General features: G+C 42.5%; 1 protein-coding gene across 1 annotated transcript in view; it reads right to left on the bottom strand.

Annotated features, from left to right (window-relative positions):
• Positions 1-1,109: 1,109 nt before the first annotated feature.
• The window catches only part of capza1b (capping actin protein of muscle Z-line subunit alpha 1b), a 38,262-nt gene continuing 20,954 nt past the window's right edge, over positions 1,110-18,417 (bottom strand). The window contains exons 4-10 of the mRNA XM_069941942.1: positions 12,547-12,610; positions 10,381-10,587; positions 9,264-9,343; positions 8,205-8,283; positions 4,921-4,992; positions 4,141-4,203; positions 1,110-3,094 (exon numbers count right to left, since the gene is read on the bottom strand). Of these exons, the coding sequence (XP_069798043.1) occupies positions 2,954-3,094; positions 4,141-4,203; positions 4,921-4,992; positions 8,205-8,283; positions 9,264-9,343; positions 10,381-10,587; positions 12,547-12,610 (706 nt within the window). The 3' untranslated portion in view covers positions 1,110-2,953. The remainder of the gene's footprint in view (positions 3,095-4,140; positions 4,204-4,920; positions 4,993-8,204; positions 8,284-9,263; positions 9,344-10,380; positions 10,588-12,546; positions 12,611-18,417) is intronic.

The raw sequence follows: 18,417 nt of genomic DNA on the forward strand, positions 1-18,417 counted from the left end.
TACCATTGCCACATAATCCAGGGATTGTGTTCCAGAGGCACATAATCCCATTTCTCTTGGTTTGTCTCTTGAGATGATTTGGAGTATTAAAGTGATACCCATCTCTATCTCCGTGTGAAGTTGTTCAATTGTCCCAATGGCCACACTGAACCCAGTGTTAAAATCTGCAAATCATATCTGTCACATCTTATTCTGCGTGGTTTCAAGGATGGCAGTGTGTTATAATGGAGAGACTCCAAGGCAATTTCAGTTATTTTTCTATAGCAGGGAAGGCAGACATCAGGTCACTTGTCTGAGTGCTACTTAATATCATGCAACCCAGTACTACCTACCTACCTGTCGTATGGTCAGGTGTTCAGCAACAAAACCGGCTCCCCCACCAGGCTTGCCTGGTGTGGAGGGTGGCTAGACACCCTTCAGGATGAAAAACAATACCTGTTAAAGGGGGATAGACCCTTTCATAGGGTCAATGGCCATCTAGCAAACTCGTGACGTGAAGTACGGAAAGGGCATCCCTTGCATCGAGGCTTGGTCTGTCCATTCACTGCAACAGAACTTCTCCCCGCCGTCTTCCGTCTTGGACCTCGCCATGCTTCTGGACCTGGGAGGGGATGTCGGGAGGGTGGGTCTGGATCTATACACCACCCCCCCACCCACCTAAAATCCAATCTCACACATGCTGTTTCTTTCTGAGGAGTATCAAACCCCACAACCATCATCATCCTATGGGATGGAGAGCCAGAAGAAGGGAGACCACATGACAGCATCTCAGTCATTTCCTCATGCACACTAATTCATCTAAACCAACTCCATAACAATCGCCAAGGTTCATCCAACCAAAAGGATCCATTGATGGTTTAGCTAAGGTCCCTAGAAATTTGATGAATGTTCTGGCATGAATGGTTCAGAATGATGCATAGTATTTTAAAACCATACTCAAAACTTAGCATTTGCCTGCTTCATAGCTGACTGGATGAACATCTCTCCACCACTTAGTCTTGACATTACAGATCTGCTTATTTAAAAAGCAGACAATATGGAAGCTTTTCCATATGTACCTTTACCTCGTGACACATTTGAGATGCAAGAAATAAAACAGCCCGAGAAAATGACAAATGAAAGTAATTTTACTAGATTCAAAATCAATTTTAAAAAATTGCTCCGCATTTTTTTTTGCAACTGCAGTTACCCGTCAAGCGGATAATCTTGTTGATTACAATTTCACTTTGGAGATCTTTCAATCTTCAAATTCACCACTGTTTTAAACTTGGATTTAGGAAATAGCCTCTTGGTAATTTTGACATTCCACTGGCAGTGTAGGACTAAAAAAATTGCATTTTAGATTTAATAAAAGCAAAAATACAGTACAAAACATTTTAAGATAAAAAGCAAAGCCTTTTTGGAGAATAAGAGAAAGGGAGCTATACAACTTTTTTAAAAAAAAATCTTATCAGCATAGAATTCTGTAAAAATATTGGTGTGGATAATACTAGCCTGCCACTCGTTCCATTGACTTTGCTTTGCATTTGTTCCTGTGCAAGTTAATACAGTACAAAAAAAAATGAACACCTAAATAGCTGCAATTTAATTTGCAGCAGTTCTCCTCAAGTCCTGTTTCTGCATTTTACTTCTCCTTCCCATTCTGGTACCCATTAATCGATCATAAAATGTAACAGTGAGTGGCCAATGGATTAACTTTAAATCAACTAGTCCAGGGCCGAGGAAGAACACTCAAACTCCGATACCAGCCAGTATTGTACTCGGTGTCTCTTTCCCTCCCCATTCAGGAATGCAGCTGAAATTGTTTCATCATAGCACCTTGGTGAGCTATCATGGACTGAGGCAGGTGTTCTGAAGGGGTTGGTGCTTCAATACTTTGATTGTATTATCATCCCATTATATTTTCTTTCAATCAATCAGCAAAGTTTGGGTCTTTCAGTTACTATTATTGAACCAAGGAGCAAGTTACTATCCCTACCTGCTGGTGCATTTTCTGCATTGGTTTAAGTTACTGTATATCAAAAAATGAGGTAAAACAAGTGCGAGAGGAAGATCAGTATGGTGAATTGTCCATTTTTCCCCACTCCTTTACCTCTCTAATCCTCCTCAACAAAGCAACCTTCCAGTCTGATTTTCCAGTTCCTTGCTGTATATACAACTCCAGTTAGCCAATGCACAGAAAAAGCACAAGATTGACCTAGAATATGTTAGTCAACATAGCTTACATAGTGGAACCCTCAGCCAATAGAAGAATGCACAATATAATGATTAAAGACACAAATGATGAAAATTGTTTAAAGCTGTTAAATGAGGGAGTAGAGCAGAAGAGAGACAATGACACCGAATGCTGTTTGCTTCATGCTTCCTTCAGACAAGCAGTACCTTTAAGCAGAGCCTCCACGGCTGTTTTCTGGATTTTTTAAAAAAATGCTGCACCATCCTGCCTTGTTGGGCATGAGGATGAGGTGTGGCCTCACAAAAGGCAAAATAAAAGAGTCAGGAGTTGAAATTCTAAACCTGCAGTGCTTGAGAATTATCAGCTACCCTTTCAAGAAGCTTTATGAACTCAAAATGAATTTGAACTCTAACTTCGCCGCTCAGCATAATGACATTTCCAAGCTAATTGTTCTGTCACCTACACTTCCAGAAAGCAACTGCATTTTAGACTTTGATTTACTACAAATCCACAGGGGGGGGGGGGAAGGAATAAAGAGCAATCAGAATTTGGCCCAACACGTCAAAATATCCTCACACTTCATAAATCCTCACTCATCACCAAACCATGGTGAGGTTGTTCCACTGGATAACTGAGTCAAGGTTTCTGGGAGATTGGGAAAAGGAGAGCATAGGCAAAGTAGGAGAAACTGGAGAGTCAATCCTCAAATTTCATGAGACCACACCTTGCGCTTCTGTTCTCTGCACATTGACATTAAGCCTCTTTTACACGTTGACTTTAAGCACTTTGCATCTCTTGGCCAATCCTGTAGCTCATGATCTTGTTCCAGTCGACTTTTGTCCGGGTTACTGGCAAACTCCTGCGCAAGGCTTTGAAGGTAGTATCAGACATGGCATTGTAATTCTCACAAATTGCAGTCTGAAACAAGATAGAACCGTTAAAACTCACTGGAATAATGAAGGTGGGAAAATATTTCAAAGTTAGGCGCAGGAAGAAAAAAAATAATTGAACGTTTCTGAGCAAATCCAAAATGTTGGCAAAATCCACTGCATTCGAATCTTCACATTACAATTTTCCAAAAGAAAATTCTACCTGTTCCTTCCTGAACTTGCTAACACTACCGAGCCTCCGATAGCTCAGTGGTTAGAGCACTGGTCTTATAAACTAGGGGTAGCGAGTTTGTTCCTCTGTAGGGCCTCATTTCTGTGAGTGGCGCTGGTCATAGTGGTAATTCTCTGTCTTCCTTACGGAAGACAAAGTTAAAGAATTTCATGTTTGTTACATTCTAAATGTAGCATAATGTGACAATAGTGGAAGCTTTATTTATTTTCGTGCTCCCAAAGACTTTCCATCACACTTTCATTTTCTTCCCAGTGAGATAAACTGATACCGCAAAATTTGAGCTCTAACTATACATTAGAACTTATAGCATTTCACGTTGATAACAGACCATCACAAGACACCAATTTTTATCTGCTGTTCTTCCACTGTAAACCTTTTACATTACATATCTGTGGTAAAGATCCCCCCCCCGCCCCCCACCATGTCACAAGTTAATTTTACCCTCTTCAGAATGCTGAGAAGTAGATATCATATTCACTAAATGGACCAATCATTTATCAGTTAGAGGCAGGCAAAATTTCTACAGAAGGACAATTATGAAGATTATTAAGTGCAGCACGATTGTACAATGCTGTTACGGCGCCAGTGACTGGGGTTAGAATACGATGCTGTCTGTAAGGCGTTTGTACGTCTGCGTGGGTTCCTTCTGGGTTCTCCAGTTTCCTCCCCATGTTCGAAATCACACCAGGGTTGTAGGTCAATTGGGTGGCCCAGGGTCGTGGGCCAAAAGGGCCCGTTACCATGCTAGATGCCTAAATTTTTAAAATATTAAATAAAATTTTGCAAGGTGGGTGCAGACAACATTCTGTTTTAAACAACCCACACAGAGGCCAGCTACATACCTGGTAACCACCCTCAGCTGCTTCAATCAGTTTCACAAATTCCTTTGCAGTTTGGGTCTCATTCTAAAAATGTGAAAAAAAAGTCAGGAGGCATTAAAATGTTTTGAACGGCTTGGCAACAAACATAAGTTCAGCAATAAATATTTGGGTAGTAGCAAGTACACAGAATTGACATCACACATCTACAAAGGGAATTACATGAATTCAGCTATTGATTCCAAGTTATTTTCTTCTCTACTGGGTTGACGAGGTGACTAGTGCACATCCTTCTTGGTCAGCACCCCGTGTTCAATCACACAGCACAGGGCTTCCCAGCCACAAATGGCATTGCATGGTGGCACATGAGCAAGCCCTGCCCGCAGAAAGGCTTCAGTAGCTGGTTGAGCCTTCTAGCACCAGCATTAAATGCTATCAAGAGAATTTGAATGTTCACAGAGGTTTCCGGCATTCGCAAATATCCAAACCACACAAGTCACTAAATAATTTTTTTGTTGTTGGCTGGGCTTAGCTGGCAGTATAACTACTGGGGAATTGCCAAAGGTTGATGCTCTAACTCTGCACTGTAGTGAGGAAGTCACAGGAGAACTGCTGAGAAGGTGAAGAGTTTCCACAAGGCAGTGATGGTGAATTTTCAAGTTATGATATTCAGCCATTTCAAGTCACACGAGGCAGCAGATGAATTAAAAGCTGGACACTACAACCAGAACATATGTGCAAAACCAGTAAATTCTTTACACTGTCCTGAGTGTGTGTGCAATAGGTAAATCAATTTAGCCTTACTGTGATTTGCAAGGATTCCTGGAGATCTTTGTGACTCATCAATTGTACATTACCATCTTCATAATAATGAACCTTGAAAGAAATGAAATGTTAAATATAGTTCGTTCTTTATAGACAAAAAACTCCTGGTAGCCAGAATTGAAGCAACCAGCAAAAAAAAGGAAAATAAATGTTAAATAACAAATAATAATAGGAAAAATGAAGTTTAAAATTCTAAGAGTCAATCCTCTTGGAAGTAACACATAAACCTTTGGTGATGATGGGAGCAAATATTCAGCCAGTGGAGGGCCTTGGTCGGTCTTTGCTCATAGCAGCTGTTTGAACAAAGTTGTGTGAAACAGCAATAGCGTCGCCCATGATGAAGACCTGGTTGATGAAGACCTCTCGCTGTTGGGGTGACTCTCTTAAGTGTCTCCTTAACCCTGCTTAGTAAGAGTTACCCCAGTGACAGGCTTTGTCTGTAAATTTTTGGTGGGGTAAGGTGGTTCAATTATCTATAATGTTACTGTTCATCTTTCTGGCAGCTTTGTGGAGGGGGAGGAAACTGCAGATGCACCAGAGGTTAAATGTTTTCAAAGAATGTGACTGAAAATAAAGTAAAATGCTTTAAAGTTTATGTATTCATGCAAGTGAAGTTTGTTCAGTTCAAGTACAGTCTAGTATTTTTGCCTTTCAAACTGTTTATTCTTTTTTTTTTTTTAAATTTTTTTTATTTTTCACACCATAAATCACATTAGCCATGATATACACTATTTCTTTTTCACACATATACAGTGACTTTTTCTCCCCCCCCCTTTCCTCCCAAACCACCCCCCCCACCCCCCCCTCTCATCCATTTTAGGTATACAATCTAGGTTGCATTAAGCCAGTCAGACAATGTTGTCATTCAACAAAATTACACCAGAAATTCTACTGAGTCCATTCTTTTCTTTCCTTCTCCTTCCATCAACTTAGGTAATGTTTGTCCCCGGTAGGTTTTCGCTATTGTATTTAATGTAAGGCTCCTATACTTGTTCGAATATTTCAATATTATTTCTTAACCAATATGTTATTTTTTCTAATGGAATACATTTATTCATTTAAATTTGGTAGTTTCTTCCTTTTAATTTGGTTATGTATTTCATTAATATTTAAAGACATATAGTTCAGCGTAGCCCTTTTATATTTTGTTTATCTTCTCTTTCCGTTTTTCCATCATTACCTTTCCTCCTTTTCCATTTCTGTTTTCTTATTTTCAACTCTTTATAAGACAACATTCCTACAACATCTAACATTTTCCTTATTCTCCTATTTCTATCTTATTTATCCCCAATCTCCCCTTCACCTCCTGAGTTGTCCTTTATCCCTTGTCGGACAACCACATCTCCCCTCTCCATTTGGATTTGCGAATCCACTCGCAAGCGTCAACTGATTTTGCAGTGACCGCTATTTCCCCCCACCCCGCCTCCCCCAGAAAAGATTTCACTTTTCATATGTCACAAAGGTCCCTCTTTTAATTCCCTCCTTATTCTCTCTATTCCATTACCTTCCCTTATTAATTCTTGTCTATACTATCTATATTTTCCTCTAAGTACAGATACATTCATGTATGCTCATTGTCTCTATTCACTCTTATACCTCTTTACCTGCATACATATCAATCGTGATCATTTTTACTCTCATTACCCGTCTTCATCCCTCAGTCTATTTTTGTCTTTACCCACATACATATCAGTCGTGATCATTTTAACTCTCATTACCCGTCTTCCTCCCTCAGTCTATTTTTGTAATTGTTCTGCAAATTTTCGTGCTTCTTCTGGATCCGAGAATAGTCTGTTTTGTTGTCCTGGAATAAATATTTTCAATACCGCTGGATGCTTTAGTATAAATTTATACCCTTTCTTCCATAAAATCGCCTTTGCTGTATTGAACTCTTTTCTCTTCTTTAGGAGTTCAAAACTTATATCTGGATAAATGAAGATTTTTTGCCCTTTATACTCCAGTGGTTTGTTGCCCTCTCTTACTTTTTCCATTGTCTTCTCCAGTACCTTTTCTCTTGTAGTATATCTTAGGAATTTTACTACAATAGATCTTGGTTTTTGTTGTGGTTGTGGTTTAGAGGCCAATACTCTATGTGCCCTTTCTATTTCCATTTCATGCTGTAGTTCTGGACATCCTAGGGTCTTAGGGATCCACTCTTTTATAAACTCCCTCATATTCTTGCCTTCTTCATCTTCCTTAAGGCCCACTATCTTTATGTTATTTCTTCTGTTATGGTTTTCCATTGTATCTATTTTTTGAGCTAGTAGTTCTTGTGTCTCTTTAGTTTTTTTATTAGATTTCTCCAATTTCTTTTTTAAGTCTTCTACCTCCATTTCTGCTGCTACTGCCCGCTCTTCCATCTTGTCCATTTTTTTTCCCATTTCTGTTAAGGTCATCTCCATTTTAATTATTTTCTCTTCTGTGTTGTTTATTCTTTTTCTTAAATCCTTAAATTCCTGTGTTTGCCATTCTTTAAATGACTCCATGTATCCTTTAATAAGAGCAAGTATATCCTTTACCTTGCCTATCTTTTCTTCTTCTATTTCACCATACTCTTCCTCTTCTTCTTCCTCTGGGTTGGCCATCTGTTGTTTCTTTGGTGCCCTTTCCACCTCTTCTTTCTTGTTTCTATTGTCTTCTGTGGTCTCTTCTTGCTGCAGGTGTTCTGCAGCTGTCGTTGCCGGCTGTGGAGATCGACTCCCCAGCTGGTCCCCCCTCCCGTCGGTGTGTTTTTTTTCATTCGCATCGCGCATGCGCGAAACTTCGCGCATGCGCGGTTGCGCACTTTTGCCCGGCTCTGCGAGCCATTTTTGTAGTCCATTATTTACCGACCTGAGGGAGCGGGTTTCTCTCTCCGCAGCGGGCCTCTTCGGACAGGTAAGGCCTTCACCTTTTTCCTCCTTTGTCTTCTCTTCCTCTCTTCTTACCGTTGCTTTCGACTTTTCTTTTTTTGTCGCCATCTTCTTTCCACCTTTATACTCACTTTTCTGTAACTTTTATTTCTGTGCCTTTGTGTTTTCTCTTGTTTTTCCCGACTTTTCTGGAGAGGGCTGGAGTTCACCGTCCGGCCACTACTCCATCACGTGACTCCCCCCAAACTGTTTATTCTTAATGTTTATTAGTTAGGCATTGTAAGAGTGAGTCTTGAACAACTGGAAAATACACTTATCCAGCATCTACCAATTCCCATAGGAGCCAGATACCAGGAGTTTAATGTAAATAAATTTATACAATAACAGTAATAACAAGAGAGGAACACATACCTGAATCTTCAGAACTCCAGTGAGGTGAGCTGATGGTGGCGTAATGGTGAATTTCCACTCTGATCGCCAACGTCCATTCCTTTAAAAAGTCGATCATGAAAGTCCATCATTTAGTAACTAAAAGTATTCTTGGTATCAACTCTCTCACGAATGCATCATTCTACCAGTATTTGACCTGATGTTTCATTTGTAAAGAAGCTTCTACAGGCCATCCATACACAACTTAACCCTGCTCTAATAGTAAAAACACAACGCTGGAGAAACTCAGCAGGTCAAGCAGTGCACTTTATAGAACAAAGATAAGGAGAAACCATTTTTGGACACCTGCCCACATTTTGTTCAATCTTGTGATTTGCGATATAAAGTACATTATTTGCCCTGCTGAGATTCTCCTACAGTTTTTTTTTTAAACTTCAATCACAGTGTCTGGAGACTTGTCTGCAGAGGTAGGTAAGTTATTCCCATTGGTTGGAGAGAGTAGAACTTGGGAACAAAGCCTCAAGATCTAGGGTAGTAGATTTAGGACAGAGACGAGGAGGAACTGCTTTCACCAGAGGATGGAGAATCCGTGGAATTTGCTGCCCATTGAGGCAATGGAGGCTTCCTCGGTAAATATATTTCAGATCAGGTTGGATTTTTTGCGAAGTGTGGGAATTAAGGGATATGAGGAAAAGGCAGTTAGGTGGAGATGAACCATGATCTCATTGAATGGTGTAGTAGGCTCAATGGGTGTTTTGCTCACACTTTAATAGTCACAGGATAAGCACATACTGTCCAGCAGTCAGAGAAAAGTGATTAGGAACAAGAGATCTGACTGATCTCCATTTTGACTCAAAGTATAAATAACATTACTGGATTTGTGATAGGGCAAGTTGGCCATGAAGCAAATGTTCAATACTTGACCTTATTTCACGAAGCAACAATAAAGAAAAAAGATCATGAGGAATAGTTGATATCTGAATGCCCGCTCAATTGATATGTGACAACTAATGGGCTGAAAATGAGTTAAAAGCACTAGAGAATGGAACTTTATTCACCATTTTAAAGAAAAACACTTACCAAAAGTTATTTGGTTGAAACTGATGGCTTTCAATGCAAGCTATAATCGTTTGCTGGCCATTAATTATCTTACCATATACCTACAAAACAAAAAAAAGACTATCAAGCTTCTATTTCAAAAGCAACCGTCTTTTAGTCTGTTTCTGTATTACTACGTGTTTTGTGCAATTAATTAGCTGTGATTTGTCTGGTTAAGCAACCTGTAGTTTATGTCCTAATTTATCATTGCTAAAAATACATGCAGTGGTAGAGGAGAAGATATTTTTCCAGAAATGCATATCAGCATCTGTAGGGAAGAGAAACTGCTATTTTAGGGATGTGTCCATCATAAAAACTGATCCTACTTGCAAATACTTATCTCACCAGCATATGATACCCCTATGTATTTATTTGCAGTTTGCTATTATTGTGATCGATGAGGAATGTATTACACTAAAAGTCCAATAATCTGGATGCCAGAACTCCGAACTACCCGAGAATCCAGTCTTCTTGAAAACTCTCAACTTTTGTGTGCATGCATGCATGCACGCATAAGTGCCACAACGGCAATAAGCGACTGCGCAAAAGTCGTGAAAATGTAAGAAAAAGTATTAACTTTTTGTACTTTGTATTTGATATGAAAAACTGTCTTTTTAATAAACTATCAAAATTTACCTGTTTATTCTCCTTAAATTTGAATTTTAAAAGTATAGCCGAGAATCCTGGAAATCCAGACTGACCCAATCCCCGAGCAGTCCGTATTTTAGGGCTTTTACTATATGAAGATCAGAGGTTTCTAGATATATATGCCCTCTCTTTCACTACACAGGAGTAAAAGTTAAGGTTGCGAAAGGGAAATGAAGTTCGTTTAGGAAGAAGATGTTAATTTATTATTTACTGGCTGGGAATTATCTGCATTGTATGCAAATACACCCAAATCAGAATCAGTGTTAGGTATCAACAGATGTTCAGACAACACAATGATACCAGCGTCAGTGTACTGGGCTTTGACCAATCCCTCCTCTAATATAGCATTAACTGGCAATCACAAACTCTGTGGTTGGAAAGAAAAACAGTGGTTGGCACCAATAAAAATTTTGCTACATATATTACATTGTATTTTAAAAAAAAAACTTACAGTGCAAATGCCGACGGGATAGTGGTTTTTCATGTAAGCTCGCACTGCATGGTCAAAGGCACTCCGCCATGGTTCTATTGAAGCTTCACCCACCATAGGCTGGATATCACTGCTTTCCTTCCTCACGTGATCAAATTTGAAGGAGACTTGATTCTTTGGGTCAGCAAATCTTCCATTACCCAGATGGCCATGCTGAGTTATCAGGACCTATGAAAAAAATCCTACACTTTACAACTCAGAAGGAACAATGGAGACATTTGTATTTTATATGCACAATTTTTTAATAAAATTCCTTTGTAAATTCATACCTTTGCAATCAGTATGGACCTTTTGGAGTCTGTTAAGCCAGTGTTCACTGAGCGAAGTAACCACAGAAGCGGTTTTTGGTGAGTAAGGGACAAGCGAGAGAAGAGCTTGTTGGTATCCGGCCCGGTTGAGGGTTGGTTGATGCCGGAAAAGCAAATTTTCCAGTTGTTTGTGAGTGCGTGATTGACGAATGACCACTTTGGCAGGGGGGGGAGTGGGCACAAATTTTTTTATTTTGTTTTTTTTTAAAATCTATTTATTTTCCAATAATTTTTTTTTGTCAGTTTCTTGAAGCTGCCAGTTGCTTGAACTTGATTACAGATTTTGCTGCATTTCAGTTTTTGTATTTCTTTCAGGTCCTTTTTTTGCAAGCAGGTATATGACATAAATGGAAACCCATCACAATAATTTATTTAAAGATGTATCAAATCCCGCTACCAAACTTTTATCTTCTTTACAGATCTTGTTTATACAGTAGATCCAAGGAGTGCAAACATTCTCCAAGTGCAATCCAACCACTCAGTCTGATTCAAGAATGAACTTTAACTGGCTAGAACTGAATAGTTTACTATATCTGTTTGTCAGTGTTGGCCACCATCAGCTATTTTGACTCAACTTCCTTCTATTTTGCCACCTGTAAGGACTTCTTTCCATTCTCTGAAACATTTGCTTTGACGATGAGATATTCTATCGAATTCTTCTGAAAGGTCTTTCTTCCTGAACAGTGACTTTCCCTACACCAGAATGGGCAGAGCCCTTGACTGCTTTTCAGCTATTTGTTGCTTTTCTACCCTCTCCTCCTGGAACAGAGCAAGAGCAGAGTTTCACAAGATTCCATCAGGCACATATTCCCCTCCTTGATCAGCATTTATCGTGATTTCTCCTTTTGTGACTCGTTAGTCCACTCTTCTGTCCCCAACTCCCATCTTATGGCAAGAGCGCTGAGTCCCTCCATCATCCTGTGTGAAAATCTTCATCTTTCGACACTTTCCCGTGCTACTGCACGAAATGAAACCTGGATCACTGCATCCCCTCCCATGCAGGGACCCAAATAGTTCTTTCGGGTGAAGCAGCTTTTCCAATCAAGTGTATTGTGTACAATGCTTACAATCAGGCCTCTTCTACGTTGCTTTGTGGAACACCCAAGTTAAGTCTGCAGGAGTAACTGTGAGATTCTGGTTGTCTGCCACTTTAATACACCTTCCCCTCTCCAACCTTTCTACCTGTGGCCTCCTGTGCCATTTCAACAAGACCAAACACATGCTTGAAAAACACCATCTCATCTTCTGTCTTGGCACATTACGATGTTCAGGAATTCCGTCAAATTCTCCAAGTCTTGGTAGCTCACGCTATCATTCTGCCTGTATCAGAATTAACCATTTCTGTTTGACATTGTGTTGGTTGTTCACTTTATTCTTCTTGTAATGTCTGGCCTGCTGGGCTTGTCCCAGAACAATTTTTAGACAAAACATCTTAATATTTTGGTAACTGTTCCCATTGAACCACCCGGATTCACACACTTCCCTTTGTTCCACATATGCCTTCCCCACTATCTCTTAAACAGAAAACTAACTTGTTCTTCTCTTACCCAGTCTGACAAAGGATCTTAGTTTCTTGTTACAGAGATGCTGCTAAACCTACCAAGTACTTCCAGCAGTTTCTGTTTTTGATGTGAAAACACAGAGCTGCCATTTTCAGACACAATACTTAATTGAAATTGCTATACTGCCTACACATTCCATTCCTGATGCTCCCTTTGATTCGGGGCACAATTTCACTATCCCCAGCTGTCTGACACTAATTCACAATTACATTTACAATCCTCCCTCACCTCCCACAGTTACCAATTTAAATGTTTACCTGATCCTCGTAGCCTTCTATTTTCACTGGAGTGAACTGGTCCATATTATACTGGGCAAAGGCACTGTGAGAAGAAAATGGACTTCAGTGTATCCAGTACAATTTTTAGCTGCTTTTCATCACTGCTTTGTACATAACTATCTTGGACTAAGCAGAGTGCTTGTCAACATTCTCCAAGATCAAACATATTTCTGAATATAAATGCAGAATATTCACAGTGACTGAGCACTTTTAGAACTATAGAGAGAGAAAACAAGAAAATGGACACTGTAGCTCACTAAGTCTGCTCTATCAGCCACCCATTTACATGAATATACATTTATCTTATTCTCCTGACATTTTATCAACTCCCATCCAGATTCTTCCACTCACAATTTACCATAACCAATGAACCTACGGACACATTTTTGGGATGTTGGAGGAAACCAAAGCACCCAGGGGGAAGTAAAAACACCCAGGGGACAACTGCGCTGTTATCGGGAGTACATACAAATCCTCCACAGACAGCTCAGAGGTCAGGATTGAACCTGGGTCTCTGGAACTGTGAGGCAGAAGCTCTGTTAGCTATGCATTGTGCTGAAGAACTGTTGAGTTTAATATTCCTCTAAGGTCAGAAAAGCCAGTGATTACTGAAAAGCAAAATGGAGGTTGGGGGTGAGGGTCGGGGCTTAGATACAAAATCATGGTTAATATCACACAGTATGTCCATCATCAATATAGAATTTGTTGGAATATCAAATGGGGATCATTTCAAAGACTGCTCTGATAAAAGTTGATGCATCAAGTGTGTTTTTATTAAATGAAGACAAACAGCCACTTTAAACCATCCCTTCCCACAATAATTTTTTTTTCACATCTTCAGGCATAAATCTGTTTTTTTGTTGTAAAGCAAACAGGCATCGGAATCAGTGTGCAGGCTTTCGTGAAGTGGTAATAATAGAGAAATTGTACGGTCAACAAATTTAAGTGCAGTTTTGTTAATAACAATTCAAGTTTATTTGTCATCCAATTGTACAAGTCGATGAAACAGCGTTCTCTGGTCCTCACACATACAGACCTAACACACATACAAACGATACACGTGCACAGTATTAAAATAAAAAGAAATTATTGCTAAATAAATAGTTCAGTTATGGAGGGTTTGCATGAGCATTTCATCAGTAGTTCAGCATTCTCAGTGCCCGTGGGAAGAAACTGTTTCTCAGCCTGATTTTTACATATTGCCTTTAAACATCCTCCTCCTTGCCTTAAACACAAATTCTCTCGTGATTGACACTGTTGCCCTGCCTCTCATGAATTTAAACACCTCGAGCTTGTCGCCTCCTCAGCCTCCTATGCTTCAGAGAAAACAATTCAAGTTTATCCATTCTCTCCCCAGGACTCATGCCCTCTCAAATAGGCAACATTCTGGTAAACCTCTTCTGTACCCTATCCAAAGCCTCTACATCCTTCCTGTAATGGAGTTTTGAGAAGTATTCTGTTTTTCAATCGTTTACAACAAAGGGAATGATGTCATATTTTTTCCCAGAATATATTTCATTGCCATTCACTTTAGCCTCTCTCTGAAGTCTCCCTGCACCTTTTCACAAAACTAACATCCAACAATACATCAGTTACCTAAATATATTACAAGTGAACCTCTCATCCAAATCGTGGATACCAATTGCGAACTCCTGCAGCACCACAAATCCAAAATTACCTCTTTTATTCCTGCATTAGCTTCTGATGGTTAATTAATCAAAAACTTTCTCTCTCTCTAATAAATATCATGTTCACTCTTCTGATGGATAATTTTAATTTCCTCTTAGAGGTTTTTAAAATTAAATTGGTCCAACAGAATACAACAGGGAATACATTTCCACTTGAGGAAATACAAAACTTGGTCAAATTAGAATAGTCATGGAGTAAATCAAAATATAAATTCAGGATAATCTATGTTCCCCCAGAGGTTTAGTGTGTTTCTGCAAGGTGCTGTCAGACAAATAAATTAAACGTTTTTCTGGAGAGACTACGTAAAAGGGGAGGGGTGGGGAGAGAAATAAAATTATGGTAATAGGTCAAGGTGAAGTGAGGTGAAAGGAGATGTGTAAATTCATATCACCATCATGAAGTTTTATTCTTTTATTTATTCATTTATGTGTCTTGGAGATTTAACATGGTAGTGAATGGTTTAGCCTGGTCTTTAGACCCATCTGATCAGAGGGTATTCAAGAACCTCCCCCTCTCATTCTGATCTTACAATTTGCTCAGACCTTGATGAAGGACTCAAATGTGAAATGTTGGCTATGTATCTTTATTTTTGCTATATAAAGTACGCTGTTTGACCTGTGGAGTTTCTCCAGCATTTACCTCCTCCTCCTCTCGTTAGCGGTTTTATTGTTCCCCATCAACACAGAAGAGCGGTGATCTGATTAATCCATTGGTTGGACAATCAAAGAGCTCTCTATCCACTGGATCCCTTTTTTTAAGTTTAGCACCACTTGTAAATTTTTTTACAATCGTACAGGGTGTTGGTAAAGCACGTCAGGAATATTCCATGGAGTTTCAATCCCCGAAGGATGTCCAAAAGAGATTCAGCAGGCTAATGCCTGCAAATGATATGACTGTCCTACTGAGAGAGGCCAAACTGGGTTGATCTTTATTCTTTGAGTTGAGAAGAATGGGGGTGACCTTACTGAAATATGCAAGATCCTGACAGGGCATGTTTAGGGTAGATGCTGAGGCATTTTCCATTCATGGGAGAATCTGGAACAAAAGGATATAATAGTTTCAAGATAAAGGGCCAGTTCTTTTAAAATCAAGGCACATAAAATTTATCCTCATGGAGGGTAGTGAATCTCTGAAATTCTCTATCCTAGAGAGATGTGGAGGACAGATCATCAGAAATAGTCTAAAATAGTTGAAAATTGTTTCGTAAAGACTGGGGAAATCAAGGGCTATAGAGATCTGGCACTGAGGAGTTGAAATCAGGGTAGAACGGCCACCAACACGTTGAATGGTGCAACAACGAAGCTTAAGTGGTTAGATAACATGCTCCTGGATCCATTTCCCTATGTTCATTTGTGTTCACACGCAGCTTTTAACTCATTCTTTCCAGGTATTGGCCCTAACATGAACTTCTGCAACTAAAGTTGATCTCCTGCCTTGATCGACTCAGGGACATGCCAGGCCTTGATCGACTCAGGGACATGCCAGGCCTTGATCGACTCAGGGACATGCCAGGCCTTGATCGACTCAGGGACATGCCAGGCCTTGATCGACTCAGGGACATGCCAGGCCTTGATCGACTCAGGGACATGCCAGGCCTTGATCGACTCAGGGACATGCCAGGCCTTGATCGACTCAGGGACATGCCAGGCCTTGATCGACTCAGGGACATGCCAGGCCTTGATCGACTCAGGGACATGCCAGGCCTTGATCGACTCAGGGACATGCCAGGCCTTGATCGACTCAGGGACATGCCAGGCCTTGATCGACTCAGGGACATGCCAGGCCTTGATCGACTCAGGGACATGCCAGGCCTTGATCGACTCAGGGACATGCCAGGCCTTGATCGACTCAGGGACATGCCAGGCCTTGATCGACTCAGGGACATGCCAGGCCTTGATCGACTCAGGGACATGCCAGGCCTTGATCGACTCAGGGACATGCCAGGCCTTGATCGACTCAGGGACATGCCAGGCCTTGATCGACTCAGGGACATGCCAGGCCTTGATCGACTCAGGGACATGCCAGGCCTTGATCGACTCAGGGACATGCCAGGCCTTGATCGACTCAGGGACATGCCAGGCCTTGATCGACTCAGGGACATGCCAGGCCTTGATCGACTCAGGGACATGCCAGGCCTTGATCGACTCAGGGACATGCCAGGCCTTGATCGACTCAGGGACATGCCAGGCCTTGATCGACTCAGGGACATGCCAGGCCTTGATCGACTCAGGGACATGCCAGGCCTTGATCGACTCAGGGACATGCCAGGCCTTGATCGACTCAGGGACATGCCAGGCCTTGATCGACTCAGGGACATGCCAGGCCTTGATCGACTCAGGGACATGCCAGGCCTTGATCGACTCAGGGACATGCCAGGCCTTGATCGACTCAGGGACATGCCAGGCCTTGATCGACTCAGGGACATGCCAGGCCTTGAGGTTATAGATTGAGCTGCTGTTGTTCATGATAATGGATTCCCTCTTTTGAGCAGCTAGATATTTTTTATCCCATGTAGCATGGTTGCAATGCACATGGCATTGACGGTGGTTGCTAGACCACTTCAAAAGGTCTTTGAGGGTCAATCACCTGTCTGGAATCATAAGTAGGTCAGATCAGGTAAGTGTGGACGTTACAGCACTCCGAGAGTTAAATCACAAAGCAGTTCCATGAGAAAATGTTCCAGACACAGCTAAAGGTGATAAGAGTTATCAACATGGCATTGAGCGTGTGCGGTCATCAGGAACAACAACTGTGAACATAGAATGTGAAAAAGATCATTGTAATAACTTACAAGAACTGACACAGTAACAAGACTAATTAGTATGTGCCACCATTATTATTGGTTATTCATGCCTTTTTATCATGCTTCATGACTTTTCTATGCTAAACATATACAGTTCCTATTCAAGAACAGTACCTGTATGCATAAAGCTAACTATCTGCATGGAATTCTTTAGTTCAGTGACAGGGGCTGTGCTGCTCTCTTAAAAGAATGAAGTAGGATTGGGAATGAGTGATACTTGTAGAATCTTGTCGCCCAGCACCATCCACAGTGTGGATGTCAATGTATTTCCTTGGAGAACAATAATGGATGATTAAACCATTCTATTGCCCTTCTTGACATCTGACATATTTATATTGAGCATTTTTTTTTAGATGGACAGCATGGTACACAATCCTTTATCCGGAACCCAAGGGGGACAATGTGTTCTGAATTTCAGAAAGCCAGATTTAAGACCACCCGAATTGTGCTGTCGTCTCCCCACCCCATCGCCCGCCCGACTCGCGCTGCCGGTCTCTCGCCCGCCCGACTCGCGCTGCCGGTCTCTCGCCCGCCCGACTCGCGCTGCCGGTCTCTCGCCCGCCCGACTCGCGCTGCCGGTCTCTCGCCCGCCCGACTCGCGCTGCCGGTCTCTCGCCCGCCCGACTCGCGCTGCCGGTCTCTCGCCCGCCCGACTCGCGCTGCCGGTCTCTCGCCCGCCCGACTCGCGCTGCCGGTCTCTCGCCCGCCCGACTCGCGCTGCCGGTCTCTCGCCCGCCCGACTCGCGCTGCCGGTCTCTCGCCCGCCCGACTCGCGCTGCCGGTCTCTCGCCCGCCCGACTCGCGCTGCCGGTCTCTCGCCCGCCCGACTCGCGCTGCCGGTCTCTCGCCCGCCCGACTCGCGCTGCCGGTCTCTCGCCCGCCCGACTCGCGCTGCCGGTCTCTCGCCCGCCCGACTCGCGCTGCCGGTCTCTCGCCCGCCCGACTCGCGCTGCCGGTCTCTCGCCCGCCCGACTCGCGCTGCCGGTCTCTCGCCCGCCCGACTCGCGCTGCCGGTCTCTCGCCCGCCCGACTCGCGCTGCCGGTCTCTCGCCCGCCCGACTCGCGCTGCCGGTCTCTCGCCCGCCCGACTCGCGCTGCCGGTCTCTCGCCCGCCCGACTCGCGCTGCCGGTCTCTCGCCCGCCCGACTCGCGCTGCCGGTCTCTCGCCCGCCCGACTCGCGCTGCCGGTCTCTCGCCCGCCCGACTCGCGCTGCCGGTCTCTCGCCCGCCCGACTCGCGCTGCCGGTCTCTCGCCCGCCCGACTCGCGCTGCCGGTCTCTCGCCCGCCCGACTCGCGCTGCCGGTCTCTCGCCCGCCCGACTCGCTCTCGCCCGCCCGACTCGCGCTGCCGGTCTCTC

The sequence above is a fragment of the Narcine bancroftii genome, chromosome 5 (assembly GCF_036971445.1).
Source record: "Narcine bancroftii isolate sNarBan1 chromosome 5, sNarBan1.hap1, whole genome shotgun sequence".
NCBI classification, from domain to species: domain Eukaryota; kingdom Metazoa; phylum Chordata; class Chondrichthyes; order Torpediniformes; family Narcinidae; genus Narcine; species Narcine bancroftii.